Source organism: Sander lucioperca, chromosome 8, assembly GCF_008315115.2.
Source record: "Sander lucioperca isolate FBNREF2018 chromosome 8, SLUC_FBN_1.2, whole genome shotgun sequence".
Classification (NCBI taxonomy): Eukaryota; Metazoa; Chordata; class Actinopteri; order Perciformes; family Percidae; genus Sander; species Sander lucioperca.
Window position 1 is genome coordinate 38,648,379 of NC_050180.1, and position 20,259 is coordinate 38,668,637.

General features: G+C 39.3%; 1 protein-coding gene across 2 annotated transcripts in view; it reads right to left on the minus strand.

Annotated features, from left to right (window-relative positions):
* The window catches only part of LOC116061819 (radixin), a 43,331-nt gene extending 27,163 nt beyond the window's left edge, over positions 1-16,168 (minus strand). The window contains exons 1-2 of one of the 2 annotated variants that reach the window (XM_031316281.2): positions 15,907-16,168; positions 2,264-2,365 (exon numbers count right to left, since the gene is read on the minus strand). In XM_031316281.2, coding sequence (XP_031172141.1) covers positions 2,264-2,275 — 12 coding nt within the window. In that variant the 5' untranslated portion in view covers positions 2,276-2,365; positions 15,907-16,168. Of the gene's footprint in view, positions 1-2,263; positions 2,366-15,625; positions 15,871-15,906 lie in introns of those variants that run through there. The other variant, XM_031316218.2, reaches the window with a different exon arrangement.
* Between the last annotated feature and the right edge of the window lie 4,091 nt (positions 16,169-20,259).

Sequence of the window (20,259 nt, forward strand, 5' to 3'; positions counted from 1 at the left end):
TACTGTTTTATGACATGAAAATGCTTTGAACATTTTTAAGAGCCTGTTTCATGCAAACTCTATCGCTGCTATTTCATCCTTTCATCTCCATTTCTATCACCTTCTCTCTCTCTCTTCACCTCCCCTCCTCTCGCTACTTTTTCCATCACATGTCCCTGGTCTCTTTCCAGGAATTGGGCCTGGTCTAATTCCCCATTACTGAGATTGATGGACCAGGGGCTCAGTACAATTGCTGGATGGCTGTAGGTAACTGTGTAAGCAGCCAGCAGGATTGTAAACACTTCCGATCCTTGCTGTAGTTTTCACTGACCTATATCAGTCTATTTTTAGTTGAGTATTATAATTTGGTATAGGTTTACAGTCGTACAGGCGTTGAGTTGCTTAAATAACAAATCGTGTCTGTTCAATCATCAAGCAGATTGACAGTTTCTTTTTACTGAATCAGATATTAATTTAAATAATCCTAGTTTCGTTTTGGTCAAAAAATGTATTTGTATTTAAGTTATTTAAAACTATTTGTTCTAGACACTGGCATTGGTTGTAATACGAAATTCCGAATGCTACGATTTGTTATACCTTTCCTAAGGAAAGCATGTTTAATAGTTGAATGGAGTTCAATATTTTCTGTGTAATCTCTGTCTGTTTTTTTGTTCAGACCATGTTGAACTGATAACTGTTGTAGACATATAAAAAAAACATAATTGAAAGTTTCAAAACATTAATACAACTTTTGACATCAATTTATTTAAACAATACTACAAAACTGCTCTGAGAATCATATTCTCACTGAGAATATTTCTGGAGTTTATGTTCCTGCTTCCAAAGGTAAAATATAATAACGGTAATATAATGAATGGCTTCACATCACTCATACTATAATCCTTATTTAAGCTGCAGTGCAAACTCAGCCTGTATGTGTTTGTGTCAGGGCAACATGAAAGCTCCCACTGTCCTTCATTCCAAAAATAGAGCAGAGAAAGCCCTCTTTGTGTTTGTTCTTTTCAATTAACAGGACAGTTCCATAAAGTGACCGACTGTTGTGCTTCTCTCTCTATGTGTGTGTGTGTGTGTGTGTGTGTGTGTGTGTGTGTGTGTGTGTGTGTGTGTGTGTGTGTGTGTGTGTGTGTGTGCATGTTTTCCCAACACTCTGTGCACTCCTGTAACACTGATTACTTCTGACTGAGATAACTGATGACAGACTCTGGGCTCACTTAAAAAGCAGATATAGCAGGTATGAATGGCACCAAAACATCAGCTCCATCCCGCAGTTGTAGTCAACCTCTCTTCTAAGCCATAAACTTTGACCTCTTGAATACTATTCAATTATAGCAAACAGAGAGCATAGTTTGAGCTGAGCTCAACAGTTATTGTACCTGTCTTAACTAAACTGATGATCTTAGCTGCAATCAATAAAGAGTGATTGTAAAAGCCTCGGTTCATGTTGTTGGCCTGCGTTTTCACGGCAGGAACTCTGTCTTGAACGTTGGCACCAAATTAACTAGATGTGACACAAAACTGGTGGATGTGTGTGAACAACCCTGAGTAGCAGTGTGGATGCAGTTTAGCTTGTTTAAAGCTGCTAATAAACAACAAATTAAGCTTTCTGCAGACTCTGGCTTGGTTTATTGGCTTCTTTGCTTGCAGTTTAAATTATTTTTTATGTCTTGATCAGACTTGCTATTCAATTGAATCAGCCATTGCAAAGTTATTATACACTCTGGTGAAAGAAGAATATTATCCATTGATCACATTATGCTGGTTCCAATCCCTGAATTGGAAAACTCAAAAGACTTCTTGTGGAAATCTTGAACAGACTTTATTGGCACTGTCAGTAGGAATGGTAGCAAGCTGCTCCCCGGCGCACAGACACCAAATAGACCAACACACTAACTGTGGTAAATGTCTTATTTTTCAACAATATTCAACCAGGTAGATGCTATAATAATGGGATCTAATAATTACAAGAAGGCATGGATTTCAGCTTTAAGATGTTACTACCACAAAGTCATTTCTTTTGTCATTCTGCACCAAAATGCACATTTAAACTTAAAGGAGCCACAGATGATGCAGAAATGTAATAACTGTTAATGTAAGGCAACAACTCCCTGAAATTCTGCAATCTGAAACTGATGAATGCAGCAGATAAGTGGGAAAACCTTGCGGAATAAAATAATAGCAGTTGAGGCAGTAACTTTCTACATGAGAGGTTCACAGGGGTGGCGCTATAAATCAACCACTAATCTCCAACATGTTAGGTACCTACCGGTTTGGGCATCTTTCTCCTCTCTCCGCCCGTCCCCTACTGCTAAAAAAAACAGAAAGAAGTTGTCCTCCGTCTTCCTGCCTCTCTCCGGGGCACCAGCACCTGGGGGACACAAACGACAAAAACACCAATGTCATCAAACACATACCATGACATCAGATTCAGTGTACCCTACAGGCTGTCCAGTGCACTTTTCTGTATCTCTGCTTCTATTTTGTCTTTTGTCTCTCTATTGAAAGAAACAATGAAAGGAAACAATCAAACGCAAGATTCAAAAGTCAGAGGAAAAACAGGGAAAGAGAATAATAAAATAGCGAAAGAGTTAGATTAAGATAAAACAAAACAGAGACAGAAAATAAAAGACATAATAAATAGGAAAATGAAGACACTTCACAGCGATTTCAAGTGTCCTCTGTAGTTTCCCATTGTGGACTCCAACCAAGCTAACCCTGCCACGAAAAGAACAATTTAAATTGGCCTGGAACTGAACTGAATCCAGCTGAATCTCACTCTCTTCCTCCAAGCAAAGCTGCTACTGAGCTCCTCTACGCTACAGCTCAAAATGAGTCAAAATAAAGTTAGAATGGCAGAAGTGTATTTTACCAGTATAAAACACAACATGCTTAATGGTAGTTTGGATAAGACAAATGAGAAACAGTGTAGAAAATAAGAGACAAAAAGGGGAACAGGCAGTTACAGAGATAATTGGGCAAGTAGCTGAGAGGAAATAAAGAGAACTCAGAAAATAGAGACACAAATAGAAACAGATATGTAGAGAGAGAAAAATAGTTTCTACTTCTCTAATTTTATTTTAAGAACCCATTTACAGGATCTCTTTAAGGTGACCTTTGACCTCCTTACTGTCAGTTTTCTGAAGTGATGGTTATATGCAAACAGTAGATTTACAGTATCTAGATTTGCTTGTCAGCTAAATGACTAGACTCTGAAATAGAGAGAGCAGTTGGTAGGTGTCCCATAGGTGCCAGATCTTTGTGATGTGTCAGGCCAGAAATAGACCTTTCTCAAGTGTCAGCACAGAGACTTAAACCAGGCTGAATCAAAAGATTATGCTCAGTCTGAGAACAGAAACAAACCTAAAACCAACATTAACACTGGAAGATTTTGAATCTAAATTAATGTACTGGGTATTGAAATGCTTTAAGCAAAATGTGGCTGGTTTGGTCTCGATGATTTGTGAAATGGCACACAGAAATATTTTGTAGGGTTTGTGGTGAGTTCTAGGTCATGAAAAATAAAGAGTTAGTATTATTTTTCAGTATGTTTTTCAAAGTGGCTTGTCTCAGCACTATACCCAAATGGTGTTATAAGTCATACTCTTTAGTGGACTTCACTAGCATGCTTCCAGTAAGTAACTTATTGTACAAGGACACCAAAAAGACTCAACCACATATTACCATATGTGTAAGTTGAACCTCTGCTCTGAATCATTTATGAACTAGTATAGTACTTGTGAAAATATGATTAACTGTTAATTAGAAACTATTTATAACCACAGAGTTGTGTAGCTCATACAAGTTGATGTAGGTCACAGATTTCTTCATGCAAATATTACCATATGTGTAAGTTGAACCTCTGCTCTGAATCATTTATGAACTAGTATCGCTTGTGAAAATATGATTAACTGTCAATTAGAAACTATTTATAACCAGAGTTGTGTAGCTCATACAAGTTGATGTACGTCACAGATTTCTTCATGCCTCTGTAACTGTCCTAAATGTTTCCATTTCTATTAGAATCCTATTCCTGACTGAGAAAGGGGATTTCTATATATTTTAAATGCATTAAAGGTCCTATGACATGCTGCTTTTTGGATGCTTTTATATAGGCCTTAGTGGTCCCCTAATACTGTATCTGAAGTCTCTTTCCCGAAATTCAGCCTTGGTGCAGAATTACAGCTAGATTACTAGAGCCAGTCCCACAATGAGCTTTCCTTAGGATGTGCCATTTCTGTGTCTGTAGCTTTAAATGCTATTGAGGAGGAGAGAGGTGGGGCAAGGTGGAGGGTGGGGGTGTGGCCTTGACCAGCTGCCACTTTGCTTGTTTGCAAGCCATGATGTCTCTCTTTTTCTCATGGGTGGGCCAAATTCTCTGGGTGGGCAAAGCAGAGAAAGGGGAGGTAACCTTCCTCCTTATGACTTCATAAGGAGGAGATTCCAGATCGGCCCATCTGAGCTTTCATTTTCTCAAAGGCAGAGCAGGATACCCAGAGCTCAGTTTACGCCTATCGCCATTTCTAGCCACTGGGGGACCATAGGCAGGCTGGGGAACTCACATTAATGTTAAAAAACTCATAAAGTGAAATTTTCATACCATGGGACCTTTAAATATTCTAAAAGGGAAACTGCAAATTTTAGATTCACTTCAGAGAGCATGAAGAATATACTTTGAAAAGAGTGTCCTAATTCAGCCGTAATTCTTTCTTTCACATAAGTGTCTCACAATTCACTTTGATGTACCGCATAGCTGTGGGGCATGTCCTGCAAATCAATGCTCAGCTCAGTCAGACCTTCCATCATCCCATCAGTGTCCTTATAGGGCCAAATCCTCAAGGTATATGAGGCCTGGAATATGTCTTTGTTTAAAAGTGAGCACTGGCAATCAGACCGACCTCATTCTCAAGACACAAAAGCAGCTCAACTAACCCAGAATTGTCATTTAACTGTCCTCTACACCATCATATACACTGGAAACAGTTCAAATACAAGGTGAAAGACAGCAGAATTCCGTTTTGAACTCAATCTAAAAAAGGCAACAAAACTACTGTAATGTTTTTTATTATTTCACTATATATTATGATTATGATACCACACACTGGAGTCATGAGAACATTAAACCGTGTTTAAATTTTATGACTGCTTTCAAACAGAGATTTTATCATTTACTATCTTCTATACTAAATTCAAAGAATTAAATACACTGTCTCACATTCCTTAAACCTACATTGTGTAATTTTTTGAGTTGATTCTTAGCAAAAAAAACTGTTCTTTCACAAATATGTGCTCATTCATGTGTAATTACTTCCACCAACTAATCAAGGTATTCTCCTAAGCGTAGAATCTGCCATTTAGAATCATTCAGAATACATACGAGCGAGTCGCTCGAATGACGGCCGCCATGTTGCGCCTCCATCTTTAAAATACATTAGCCAAAGCGGGACATACCTCCGCCTTTCGCCCTCTTACACTCAGTAGCACCAGAGTGGCACAGTGACGAATGCCAGGGGGAGATTACTCGCCAGGGAAGCGAAAAAGAGAATTAAAATGACAACACAACAGTCAAAGCAACAAGACCAAAGTTAATATTGGAGTGGCTAGAACAGCTGCGTGTAAACGATGGAGATACTAAGAGCTAATTTCGGGTTCGGCCACCGTAGGCGCTCGGAATGGGAGGGGCTAGAAAGTAATATTCAGTTGGGTGTCATATACAATTTCACCGCTAGATGGGAGAAATTCTTACACAATGTAGCTTTAAAGCTTTAGTGCGTAACTTTTTATATTATTTAACATGTGTTACATTCAAGCCATTGCTAAATGAGTTGCTACAAAGCTAATTAAGACTATCCGCTCCACATAACTCTCTCTGTATTTATCAGCTATGTTCAGAAGATTGTGGCATCTGGCGACTTTCGCGGGCAGAAACTCGAGTGAAGATAATTAATTTTAATCCTCCGTGTCCTCCTTGGCTACTAGCAACTTTGTGGAGGAGGGGTGGGGGCTGTGGACGCGCCGCCAGTTTTGTTGTCATTACTTAGAATTCCTAGCCTAGAAATCTAGACGCATCCTAGCAGCAAATGTAATTTGCAGCCAGGGGGTCTAGCAACTCTCGGTTGGCTTGCAAGCTGGAAAAACCAAACTCTGGCCAGGCCAATCACATTGTGTATAGAGTCGGTGGGTGGGCTTATGGCTGCTGGTGAACAGTGGTCTTTCGAATCGGCTTTGGCTGCGACTCTGGAAGACTTGGAGTTAAGCTTTTCTTTGAAAAAAGAACAAAGAACGGCACTGAAGTCATTCTTAAAAAAGGAAGATGTGTTCGGAGTTTTGCCGACCAGATACAGCAAAAGTTTAACCTATCAACTAGTTCCGCTACCTTCTTCGCTCTGCTTGGTTGTAGCGCTATCCTATTGCGTGCAATGGGAATTTTGTAAGACAACCATTTATCCCGCCCCTTGGATTGAGCCAGACCCAGACCCAACATCTTGATGTAGGTCTGGCTTGTCAGGCTATAGAATTCCTCATGGGGCGACAGAAACTACACACTATAGCTTTAAGTGTTTGATATTAGTCTGAAGAATGTTGAGCACACATTTCACTCTTAGCAATAACAGTTCTAGTAATAGTTGTAGTGTAACAGCATTGGTAGCTTTAATGTTACTGGTTACTGACAGTGGCAGCAGGAACAGTAGAGGTAGTAGGGAAATCTTCTATCCCCAGGTCATTTCATATCTCGATACCAACCAATATATCTCATGATATAACACGTTTACTAGTAATTCAATAATTAGTCTAAATAAAGCAACCGCATGTTAAAGCCTGTTTTTTAAATACACAATACTCCATGTTAGCAAAACAACACCTCTATAATTTGCTCTCATGTGCAAGGATCAAAATGTAAAGCGTCGTCACATTTTGATATTGTTTTGACGATATATATCATCATAGCCCAGCCATAAGAGGTAGTAACCAAATTCTGCACATCCTTAATACTGAGACTCAAACCAACTTGCAACACATGACATGTACGTTTGCAGACTATTGTTTAATAAATTTCATTTACCAAAAAATACCCTAATCCAAATTTTCCCCAAACCCGAAGTTTACACAACAAAACAGCCCAAACCCTCTCGTAGTGACCAGTTTCAGCTTTATAGTTCCAGCAGATCGAAAATTGTGATTTTCATATTGATTACTGCTGAAGCCAGAACAATTCGATTCGGTCGATTTTTTAGCCGGTCAGTGGATTGAATCAGCATAATTTATAATCTTAATAAAATAAATCAATTGTTACACCTCGAAGTCCAATGTTTTCTGGCAGTTTGGATGCAGCCTGGACAAATAAAAGCATTGCTCACATCCTAAATGTATTATTGGTACCTACTTTAATATCAGCCACACATACGAGTCAAGACACTGAACCTTTATCAGTGCAAGCCCCTTGACTAGAAGTCTAACATCTAAAGCAAACTTAATAAAACTGCACAATATGCAGCCTGTGGCAGGTTTATCAGCTGGGTCTCCCTGTGCAATTTTCCTCCACCTCTATATCTCCTTTTCTTGCTCTACGGCTTTAAATTACACCTTATCAACAATGAGAGACAGTGAGGGAGTGAGGAATAGTGCATTGATGGGAGAAAAAGGAGAGAGAAGGGAGAGACACATAAGAATTCAAAGCTTGCACACTGAATACTTAAATAACTTGCACACTTAAAGGTGTCTCGCTGAATGTAGAAAGTTAGACATGACAGCTCTCACTTTGAAAGTATAAAGTATGCAGGGCTTTATTAAACCATGCTGCAAGTTATATAATATTCAGAGCAAGATAAACATATTCTTGCAAAATATTTCTTCCAGCTTTCAATCTCTTTCTCTTTCTTATTGTGTTCATTCTTCAGGTCTAACAGCCACCAGGATGAAAACATCAGCTATTTGTTCTCCTTCCGGCAAGGTGAAAGTGATTACCATCTACAAAATGTAATAGATTTAAATGCTCCAGGCTTTTATGGAAACACACGACCCCCTGGCCTACAGACACACACACCGACATGGTGACCTTTAGTGTGTGCTTTAGCTGAAAGCATCCGGTGCTTTCCAAAAGAACACAGGTCTGCTCTGTTTAGCAGCCCACTACCTTGTAAACCTGGATCTATAAGCCTTCAGGGTGTGTGTGTGTGTGTGTGTGTGTGTGTGTGTGTGTCCCTTCATTCAGTAAAACCAGAGGGTCGCTCCCAAGCGGATACAGCTTCCAGGTCACCATTCATGCAGAAAGAAACTCTGCTCTCTGTGCACATTACACTCTTTCATCTCTCTCTCTCTCTCTCTCTCGCTCTCTCTCTCGTTTTGTCCAAATCAATCTCAACATAATTTTACACACGTTTATAGTGTCCTGTATGCCTGCTTTACAGATTCCTGTTCCTCCTCCACACATTCCTTTCCCTTTTAACAACACTGCAAGTGGGGTTGGGTTGAGTTAAAGGAATACTATTCTGATTGAATTCTGATGAACTCTGATTTATGGCAAAATTGTAGGACCAAGAAAATCAATCAAATTATGTTGAAAACCACCTTATTTTTTGGGCTATCAAAAGCAGTATTTGTCACAAAAATAATAATTTTGTAACTCTGGTTAAAATATAAGATAAAGAACAATATAAATATGTTCTATCTTGCCATGTACATGTTGAATACTAGCAGTTTATATTTGTGTTTACTGGAGTTGAAGATGTTAACATTAGCTGACTCTTGGGTATCATGACCACAAGGACACCAACAATACTGCATTCTTACACCCTGCCCCAAGAAACTTCATCAGGTTAGACAGAATGAAATGAAATTAAGTTTAAATCAAATGTGTTTCTTAACAAATCCCCATGCAGGCAGGTCTGTCCGAACAACACCCACCACCCCCACCCCCGCGCCCCGCTGCCAAATGTTTTATGTATGAAATGGAACTGACACTTCGCTGCAACACAAACAAATATATTTATTCACCTCTATTCACACACAATGAGGTATATTTTCAGTTGTGATTGAACTATATTTTTTGAGGAACTATAGGGCATTTAACATCTACAACAGGTCTGCACTTAGAACGGACCCACCTCGGTAAGGTTTTTGGTGGAGCTGTTCGTTTAATAGTCGACTCGGAAGAAAGTGAACGTTTTGACAATAAACTATATCAACACAACAGTATGTGGAGTTAAACTGGACGGGCCAAATAACCTCTGAATAGTTCTACTTGTTGTTAAATTGCAATGTGAGCGGCAGCCAACGGGGGGTGCATTATGTCAGCAGGATCATTTAAAAGGCAACCGCAACTACATTTTTTGTACAGCCCTATTTCTGATACTGTGGTGGCAGACATCCACCACTACAAAATCAACATAGAGGAAACACTGCCATGTCTTATAAATTTGGAGCTGGTTCTAAATCATAACTGAACAAACTGATCAGGAAGGCTGGCTCCGTTATTGGCTGCAAACAGATTTGAGCACATTTGAAGCTGTGGTGGAGAGGAGGTCACTGAACAAACTGTTATCTATCATGGATAACACCGACCACCCTCTCCACCTGACCCCACACTGGTCCAACAGAGGAGCACCTTCTCTAAGAGGCTCCGACAGCTTTGATGTCGCACAGACCGCTACAGGAAATCATTCCTAGCACAGGCAATAAAACTTTTTAACACTTCATCACTGAGTGTTAGCTAAGACCTATATACATCACAACTGCACTAAGTGCAACTTGCACAACAGGTTTACTTATATCTTTATTAATACTATTTAAGTAGTTGTACATTTTTATTCCTAAATTGTATATATTTGTAAAGGGGAACTATGCAGTTTTTTTAGCTTAATTTACCTTAACTGAACAGCTTCTGAGTCATTGTAATATGACTTTTTTTCGGGTTGAATGGTGGTCGTCTCGCTCCCCCCTAGGGCCTGTGAGCGGAAAAACCACCCTTGCAACTTTCGGCAGGTCAATCAGGTCTCGCGATGTAACAAATTGCTTCACGGCACTGCACACATACGCCCATTCAGGAACCGGCTAACAAGGTAGCGATGGAGTTTTTCACACTATCGTCATGGCTGAGCCAGCAAAGAATAAGCATAAAGCATTGTCGGAGGAACAGAGAAAGAGGAAACGGCAGACTGACAGAGCGAGGAGTCAGACACAAGTAAATATAGGAGCTGCCAAATATCTATTCCGAAGCTGTAGGGGGAGCTCTATAGACCTGTGAGCAAAAAGCAAGAAAACAGCGAAGAAATGCACAAAACCGCATAGCGCCCCTTTAAATATTAAATAAATATATAAATAAATTTGTTCTTGTATTCTATCCTATTTATTATTTCATGTATATTGTATCCTATTATTACATGTATATTCTGTATGTATGCTGTGTGTCTGATATTTTGCTGCTGTAACACTGTAATTTCCCATTTTTGGGATCAATAAAAATCTATCTATCTAACTTTCTTGATGCACAAGCTGGATTATGGCTGATGTTTACTGTTTCTCCTACATTTCTTTTCTGCTGGAATTTAGACTCTGGCAACTGGCTCACTTCTTTCTCTGCAAGTCATCTTAAATCTTCGCACAAATAAATAATTTGCTTCTTAACTTGTATCAAATATTTAACCTTCATTGATTTAATTGCCTCCATGATCTCAGAGTGATCTATATTAAAGGATTTCCACTAAGCAAGTGAAAGCATAGTGGCTGCTTAACCATTGTTTTGGTTGGCAGTTTGAGGTTTAGCTCCTAACGTACTTGTGGTTGTGTGTGTTCTTGTGAGTTTGTTCCATCCTTGTGGTCTGCACAAAGATATTCTAAGGATAAGAAAAATAGACATCAATGAAGTTTTTCATGTTAAAGTTGTATCTTCTTTAAAGCAGCCATATTATGCTCATTTTCAGGTTCATAATTGTATTTTAAGGTTGTACCAGAATAGGTTTACATGGTTTAATTTTCAAAAAACACCATCTTTTTGTTGTACTGCACCGCTCTCTCTCACTGCTGCAGCTCCTCTTTTCAGCTGGTCTCTGTTTTAGCTACAGAGTGAGACCTCTTTTCTTCTTCTTCTTCTTCTGTACTATCTTTGATTGCACTCGCACATGCCCAGTAGCTCAGATGTAGATCATGTCAGCTAGCTAGCTCCATAGACAGTAAAAGAAAGGCTGTTTCTACAACTTCAGTCAGTTACAAGGCAGGATTAGCTGGGAGACTTCTAAATGAGGGCGCACATGTAAGTAGTTCTTTTGTAGATTATGGTGAACTTGTGTGTGTTGTAGCAGTGCTTTGCTATTGAGAATGAGGTAGCATGCTAGCGTTAGCATTAGCGTTAGCATGCTAACGCTACGAGCTAATGTTGCGGTTAGCCTGCTCGTTTCGCTTGTGACGTCACAAGCCGTGCCGATTTTGAACAGCTCACCCAGAGACTGAAGGCAGGACACAATCAGAAACCGTATCTCACTCTAAACAGCATGGATGGATTTTTTTCAAAGTTTGTATGTGTGTGGAAGCACCAGAGACACAACAGAACACCCCAAATCCCAGAAAAAGTGATTTTTTCATAATATGGTCACTTTAATGGAGGAATATTTCACTATTTCTGTTATGTCTATCATTGCATGTGTGTTTGCAAAGGCTACAAAATGTCCTGCTGTTAGTGCCAGAGACAACACAAACACAACAGCTGTTATAACAGCAGGAAACGGCACCAACTGCTTTGCTTGACAACAAGGTTTTACTTGTACAACAGAAGAGCCAACTGATTCCTCATGGAGTGTAAGGAGCAGAGTGTTTGTCAAACAAATGGCCCGTCCAGGGTGTGACATGTGAACCCACAAACATGAAAACAGCAAAATAATGCTGACACTTTAAATGCTGCTGCTTTGGCATGGAATATTTCTTGACAAAAAGAGGAACAAGAAGAAAATCAAAAGAACAAGGTGGATATGGAGGAACATACAGAGAATCTGTCTGGATCTTGACTGTCAGCTGCAGCAGTTAAAGTTAAACAGCTAAAAACAAATGCATGGATCCAAGTTCACCTAAACTTAAACTGACAGTCATCTCGAGAGTAAATATGGACATCTAAACCTTTGTGAAAAAATGATGCTCTCTCGTTTAGTAATCTTTTGATGAGTCCAACAACAACAACAGGGCAGTGTGGTCAACATTATTAATATTTATTTGATCAATATTCACTGTAAAATATATTCACTTCGCTAAACAGATGGTGACAAAAAAGTTGAAAAGTTTTAACAGCTGTTAAAATGAATAGAAATATGAGATAATGACATCATCACTGCCTTCTGCACCGAGTTGACAATCTTCCAAGTTGACTTAAAACCATTTCTATTGGTTCTAATAGTTTCCATCAAACAAAAGTGCAGGAGGAATCTGGTTTTCAATACCATTTTAATGCAATTATCTAAACCACTGATTTGGAAATGATAACTAAATTGAGTGTTTAAATTATTAGGGGAGAGCTGGGACGATTGAAAGGCGGGACGGATGAAACATTCCAGTTTTCTCCGAGTGCAATGATGATAGACAGACTTCCTTAGGTCAAAACATAGAGCATGTTAATCTCCTTCTATCAGCCAGATATCTTCCTGTTATTTCCTTTTATCACAGAGTTACAGGCGATAAACCAGTTTTGATGGTCCAAAGTAAACTTCATCAGCAGTTAATTAACCGCTGATGAATGATTGATGATGAATTAATGAGTGTTATTCATTTAAAGGTTCGACTACATGCTTATTCAGTAGACCATTTAGTGTTCTCCACAATCCCAGACTTTCATATTGCATGCTTGTTTACATGGAAAGCAAAACAAGCTATAATGGCATATATCTATGTCAGGACGATTGAAACAGCTGTTTCAACCATCCCGACCTGGCTGTAACTCCATGTATTTTAAGTAAATGCACAAATATCTGTGTTTATACAACAATTTATGGAGGTGAGACATGGAAAAGCAGTTTTAGAAAGATGAAAATATATTTGAGCCCACAAGGTAAGGGGGTCGAGTTTTCCCATGTTATCCTATGGAGACTGACGGGCTGTGGGTCGTTAAGGGAACTTATTTGGATGTCCAGTAACCTAACCCACGTAAAAACCTAGTGAAACAACATTTTCCACAATAGAAACATGATATAAATGGGAAAACTTACTGTTCTAGCTATAAAAATGGCAGAATCATCCACAGTGCATGATATTTCAATAACCGCTTCATGATGACGGCGATTAGTTGTTAACAGACATTCACGAAGACGTATAGCCCAGCAACAATCTATCTAAAATAACACCTTTTGGGAGTACCATTCATGATATGTAGTAAAATATTGAAGTTGTGGGTAGTTTAAATGGCTTAAACTAGGTCTGCAACTAACGATTATTTTCATAGTCGATTAATCTGTCGATTATTTTCTCGATTAATCGATTAGTTGTTTGATCTATAAAAATGTCAAAACGGTGAAAAATGTGGATCAGTGTTTCCCAAAGCACAAGATGACGTCCTCAAATGTCTTGTTTTGTCCAAAACTCAAAGATATTCAGTTTACTGTCACAAAGGAGAGAAGAAACTAGAAGATATTCACATTCACATTGATTATCAAAATAGTTGGCGATTAATTTAATAGTTGACAACTAATCGATTCATCGTTGCACCTCTAGCTTAAACTGTATGTTTCATCCGTCCCCCCATGCTGTTTCAATCGTCCCGACCAGGAGGGACGAATGAAACATTACGCACGTCCCACTTTTGCTGTAATAATTCCTGAACGGTTTTGTTCAAAGCTGAAAATGCAACTGTATTTGACAGATGACAGGTGTAGGTTGCTAGTGATAAAATATTAGCTTTCAGTGCGATATGATAGCTTTGTAAATTATGTTTAATTAAAAAGTGTTTCAACTGTCCCGGCTCTCCCCTACTTAAACTCTACATTTGATTGTCCACTGCAGTGCAGAGAAACTTCCTGGTTCAAATGGTGGGTCCAAGGTCAAGGATACTTTTTGCAATTCAATTCAATTTATATTTATATTGTCAAATCATAACAGCCATGCTTTTGAATTCTTCTTGAGGAAAGTGTCTGTTTTTCTATACACTCTACCTACCAACCTACCTACACTCTACCTACCAACTCTACACTCTTCCAAAATGAAAAGTTCATACATGATGATGAGCAGTACAAAACGCATAAAATGGTTCATGTACTGGGACACCATACACCTGAAACTTTAGTTTTCTGCACACGTTTCAGGTATTACAAATGAACAGCTAATTTTTTCCTTCAAAATGGATGTGGATAATTTTAGAAATCACTCTGGGGCTTTCTAGTAACTAAATTTAAACCTGCACTGAGGTTGCATAACAACACAAAAACAACAAAAGACTAACAAACTCTATGTTCTAGTAGTTCAGGTGAATGTGCACGCCTGCAGAATAAAACTACATTATCTAACCCTGATCTTGAGCCATGAGATTATTCAACAGGTTACAAAAAAAACGCACTGCAGAGAGAAATCTAAAACCAACCGTCAAAGGTAGCCTATCTCATGTCATGATGCAGAGAGCCTCTCTCTCAGATGAGTTGTAATTTGGTCCCCGGGGGAGGCGGAGCTAAGAGCAACAGGAGGATTTGAGCGACAGGGGTAATATCCAATAAACTCACTTTCCCTGCTGTAATGAGGCCAATCAGAGTCTCCTAACTTCCCTGACTCTGACGGGAGCATCTGTTTGTGCCAGATGGACCGCTAGCATCATGTGTGGGCGCGCTAATGTGACTGTATTCAGGACTGCTGTTTACGTGCGAAAGCTAAACTAGTCCGTGTTCCAAGCGGTTTAATTCGGCGTGGTTTCCAGGGCGGAGGGTAAACTCATACAATATAACGTAGTAATGTGGGGAACCGAGTTTCCATATCATTTACGAACCAGCACCAATCTATTTGATGTAAATGTGCTTTTTTATCATAGTAACAAGTGTCAGACTGTAGTTATTCACATGATGAACGCTAGTTGGTTGTTGTTTGACTCTAAGCAACAGTAACTGCTTTGGAGGCAGGCGCAAAAAAAATATTTGAATGGACCACAAAGTAGGCTATTTAAGACCACGAGAAACGAGACCATGACTATTTACAGCAAGGGCCAAAACAGACAACATGCTGATGTGACAACATGCTGAATATGTTTTAGCAGCTGCTGTTATGGCTACATTGTTGCAAAGAGAAAGGCGCGATCGTCAGCAGCAGCAGGACTCGCTGCAAAAGTTGCAAACGGCGCATTAAACATTGTTTCCGCTCCGAGCTTTATAAAAGAACTGCAGAGCCATCTAACATTAAAACACCAACAGTAAACCGCTGAATTTCAACAAAACAGCTCAGCATAATCATGCTCGCCTAGGTGTCAATGATGAAATGATTAGGCAAGCGCTCTGGCGCAAATGGCTGTAGAAATGTAAACAGTTCGTTTGAATCTGGATGCAGATACCGAATATGAGCGGTGGTCTGCGAACTGGTTATTCTGGGTAGGAAAATGACAAGCGTCTAATTACCCTGACTACTAATGTAAGCTCTGTTCTGTTGCATAACATTTAACGGACACACAGTAGCCTATACGTACCTCAGCGCAAAGTGACACCACTTCACTCACGCGTCCTCCCGTCCTAAAACGTGCAAGACGCCGGTTAGAAGCAAAAACAAATGTGACCCACACGTCGCACCACGCCGCGTTTAACCTTGCCCGTCCGATAGGTATGTGTTGTCAAATAAGTTAGAAGGCTCGTTAACGGGCCTGCGTCAAAACACCTCTACCGGCTCCACAGCCCGGAGAGGAGAAAATAAATCTCCCCTCGCTTGAACGGCTTAAAGAAGGAAGGCAGAGATGAAGGCGACCAAACTCACCTCCTGGCTGCGCTGAGGATGTGTCAGACTGTCACCCCCTCCAGCTGGCAGCAGTACTTTATATATCCACAGCGAGTAAAAATAGCGCGTTTCACTTTCCGCCCTCGGCGATGTTTACCGGACAAGGTGCGTAGCCTACAGACACTGTACTGTGATACGGGCTTCAGACTCCTCCGCCAGGCGTCCACTCCATAGAGAAGAGGTACAGACAGTCAATATGGCTGACGAACTTACCGTACCGAGGCGTGGTGAGCTGTGTCCTGCAGATTCACCCCCTTCCCACACCCCGTGACTAAAACTCTGCAGAGCAGCCTGCTGCGGGGTCCCAAACTTTATCACACCCAAAAAGGAGACGTTTATACCGCACTGGTCCTTCTGTTCAATGTGTTAGGTCACGCTTTATTTCGGATAGTTAACTGCCAATAGCCTAATAAACTTATATACAGCCTTAAATGTGCAAGTAAGCGGTTTATAAAGATGTAACAGTGCATGAAGTGTAAATAGATACAGTGTACTGATCATTTAGACACAAAGCTAGCTATACTTTCCTAACTATGGATTCCCGGATAGTTGCAAACTTATCTCAATACAAATAGTGTTATTCTGACGGTGAAACCTCTCAATAAAGTAACATAGATATCCCTGTGGTTACTTGTGCAAGTTAAGCCAACAATACTTCATGCTGCTGGGAAGTAGGGGTACACAGAATGAGAATGATAGCCATGGACCCTCGCCACCCTACAAGTTTTCCTCTCATCTTCACAGAAGATCTCTGTCTGCCTGTACACAAATTACATCCATTTACTGATCAGTCACACAACCAATCAAAATGAATCGACAATCGAAAATCAGCTTCAGTATTAGAGCATCGGGAAACAAAAATAGATCCCACTTTCTACAAAATAGCTAGCTTTGTGTCTTTGTATCATAGAGAATGGTGTAAACACTAGACAAACCTAATCCAAGAGTGTACTCTGATAGTTACTTTTATGTTTTTCATTTTTATAAAACTTTATTTGGAGTAATACTTTTTCGTTTGGTGTCAGAGGCAAAGCAGGACACTGCCTCCCCATGTTCTAATGGGACAACAACAAAACATGAAAATACAGTATGTCAAAGCCATACCATCCATGAATGTTTACTCTTCAAGTGGTACATGTCAGAGAATTTACTCCAGATCTGCACAGGAATTGCAATTCCTGTGACATTTTACTGTCATAATAAACCACTATTAAAAGGGAATGCACAATTAAACAAATATATTACCCACACTGCCCATCTCCTGAAAAAGCTCTCCATTCATCACTGCATGTTAATAAAGGCTTTATGAAAATAGCTGTGTTGGGAAACATTGGCCATGTGGTAGTGAGGAGGAGAGATGTGTCATCTTTGAGCTGTGAGTCACCAGCATGCAGCTTGCCTCGACCTGAAGTCATAATGAGAAAAACCCACCAGGACACTACGACCAGTGATCTGTAATCTGCTGTGTACACTCAATTAAGAGCCTGACTGATGTTGTGTTGGAGCCAATGCTGATGTCACTATTTAAGAGTAATGACACTTGGATAACAATTAGCAGATATCCTGTTCCCGCTACTACATACATGGAGTATTAGCCTGTTTATTAACATTTTTATAGTTGCTTTATGCTTATCTTTTAGCAAGGATCCCTCAAATGCGGCTATAAAGAGTTATTTTAATACACCATTGTCAATATATACAATCTGCAATAAGTAGGGCTGGGTACCGAATTCAATACTTTTTAGGTACCGACCTAATTGCCTCCTTAGTATCGGGTATCAAAAAATGCCTTGTCATTCAGTACCAAATTTCAATAACTAAGGAGCAAATCTCAGCGTCAGTGAGCCAATAAACACGCATCATGCTTCTGCCAAGATCTTATAATGCTCGTAACTGGCTGTCTAACGTTACACGTTGTAGAGATACGCAGGAAAAACCCTACGTTACACATAAAGAGACAGGGCTCACGTAGTAGGAGCTGAAAAATAAATTTAAAAGATTTGTGCCGTAATGTTGTAATTTCTTTTTGTTAAAATTGATTTTATAAAATTGGTATCGAAAAAAGTATCGTTGCAGAACCGGTATCATAGTCACAGTATTAGTATCGGTAACGAACATTTTTGAACGATATCCAGCCCTAGCAATAAGCCATTCATTTGCTAATATTATTTGCCCTTTGATATACAATTCAGGCTCTACACTCAATATTGATTCTCTATAAACATAAAGGAAATTAAAAATAATCTTTAGACCTCCTTCTCGTTACCCACCTCATGTCCTTTCATGTTTATATAAGTGTCACAAAAGCACACACATCAAAGTTTTTCTCACTCAGCGCTGATTGTATTTACTTAAAAAGTGAACAAGAATTAGGGAATTAATCGTTCATCCAGGTCTCATTTTGCTCAAACAATATTTGGGAGGATCCTCACAATATATAGGACATTTGTTAGTATTTCAAGACCAGAGAGATTGTCTGGAGTGTTTGTCAAATGTTAGCTCTGAATACAGGCTACAGATCAAATAAAGTATGTGGTACTGCACTGCTACATTGGATGCCAGCCGCTTTACATAAGGAGAAAGAGAAAGAAGTCAGTTGAAAATAGAGGCCAGTTTATAATGACAGCTCTCTTGGGAGGCTGATTCATCAGTTTGGATCTCTGGCCCATTTTAATATCACTGACATCAATGAACACTGTGAGGAGAATGAAAATGCTGCATGGTGAAGATGTTAAATAGATAGACCCAAATTATTAAATAATTGCACTTACTTGTAAATGTCTTTCTTTTGGTTTTCTTCTCCGTTATTCCTACACTGTTCTTGTAAAACATGCCACATCCTGTAGCAGGTTAAAACACTCACAATGTTAGTGTGTTGTGACAGAGAGGACCTGGCCAATGTGGTGATATTTTGTGATATTTGATCCTTGTTAAATTGTCGTCTAATGGTTTGAGAGAAGGTCTCAGGTTCAGATGTGCAACACTGACCATCAAGATACAGTTCTCTGTGCGAAAATGTCAACTCAATGCCTTATACACTTTCAAGTGATTCACGTTCCCAACCACATTTGGTTCCTTTTCTCTTTCTCACCTCTTTAAGGCCATGTCCTCTTAACTTTTACTCACCAGTATGTTTTCAGACAGCAGGAAGTAATGTAGTACATTCAATGGGATTACAGTAATCTCATGGGTGCACTCCAATGACACAGCCTGAAGCGTAATTCTCTTCCAGTAATACAGGTAAACTGAAGTCTTTAAGTCATTGAAGCCTTTAACTAATGATTCTGAAACCCAGATAATGCAACCTTAAAGTGTATTTGTGTTACTATTGACTAAAATGGTGGAATATCTGACATGCAACTAAATTAGTTTCAGGAACAGTTTACGACTCACATTTTTAATCTCTTTTTATTTTTTTGCAATCTTAATAAACTGTTGTTGTGTACAATTTAATACAAAGCATCCTGAATTGTACATATGAAAAGTGCTATAGAAATATTTTATATAATTACCGTTGGCTTGATTAAATTACTTTATTGTGCCTGATATTATATTTTATATTATATTTAGATAGATCTCATTGGTGTGGGTTGTTTCAACATTTTTTGTTGTGCAACACTCACACCTTGTGGCCACTAATGGACATGACAGCCGTCTGTTGGTCTCCAGGGTAACATGAGATACAAAGGCACTGCAGTAAAAACAGGATTTTTTTTTGTGTAAGGATTTGGGATCAGTTGTGATAATTTCTCTGCATCTGGAGATAAAAAGGGGAGACTGGTTTCTAGTTCACAACAGAGCATTTATCATACACTTTTAAACCTGTCGATAATCTTTATTTTGTCAATGACTGTAACACCATACACAAAAAAAGATGGAATGACTCTAGGTATGTATTCCTCCTCATTTAGGAGTACAGAAGGGTAAAGAACCTCCACTGAGCCAAAGACCATTTAGTAGTAGTGTGAACATTTTCTTTGGAAAATAAATTCCTTATTTCTTCCTCCTCCATGTTTACATAACTGAAATGGCAACACATTCTCACTCCCATCTCGTAAAATACGGACGCTTGGTCAGGTGGGTTGGCAATGGTGTGCAGAGTGTGTTTCAAGGACAGGCTACACACCATCCCTCAAACAGATGAATCCAATTCAAAACACCTGTTCTGCTGTTCTTGAGTAGATATCTGGGTATAAGAGCTTTCTGCCTTAAGGCTTTACAGTTCTAGCTATGTTGGTAGAATATGCATAAACATGCAGATTTGAGTCAATCTTTTTTGGAAATATGAATAGGATTTTTTTTGAAAGCTTAAAATTATTCCTGCCTCCAGAG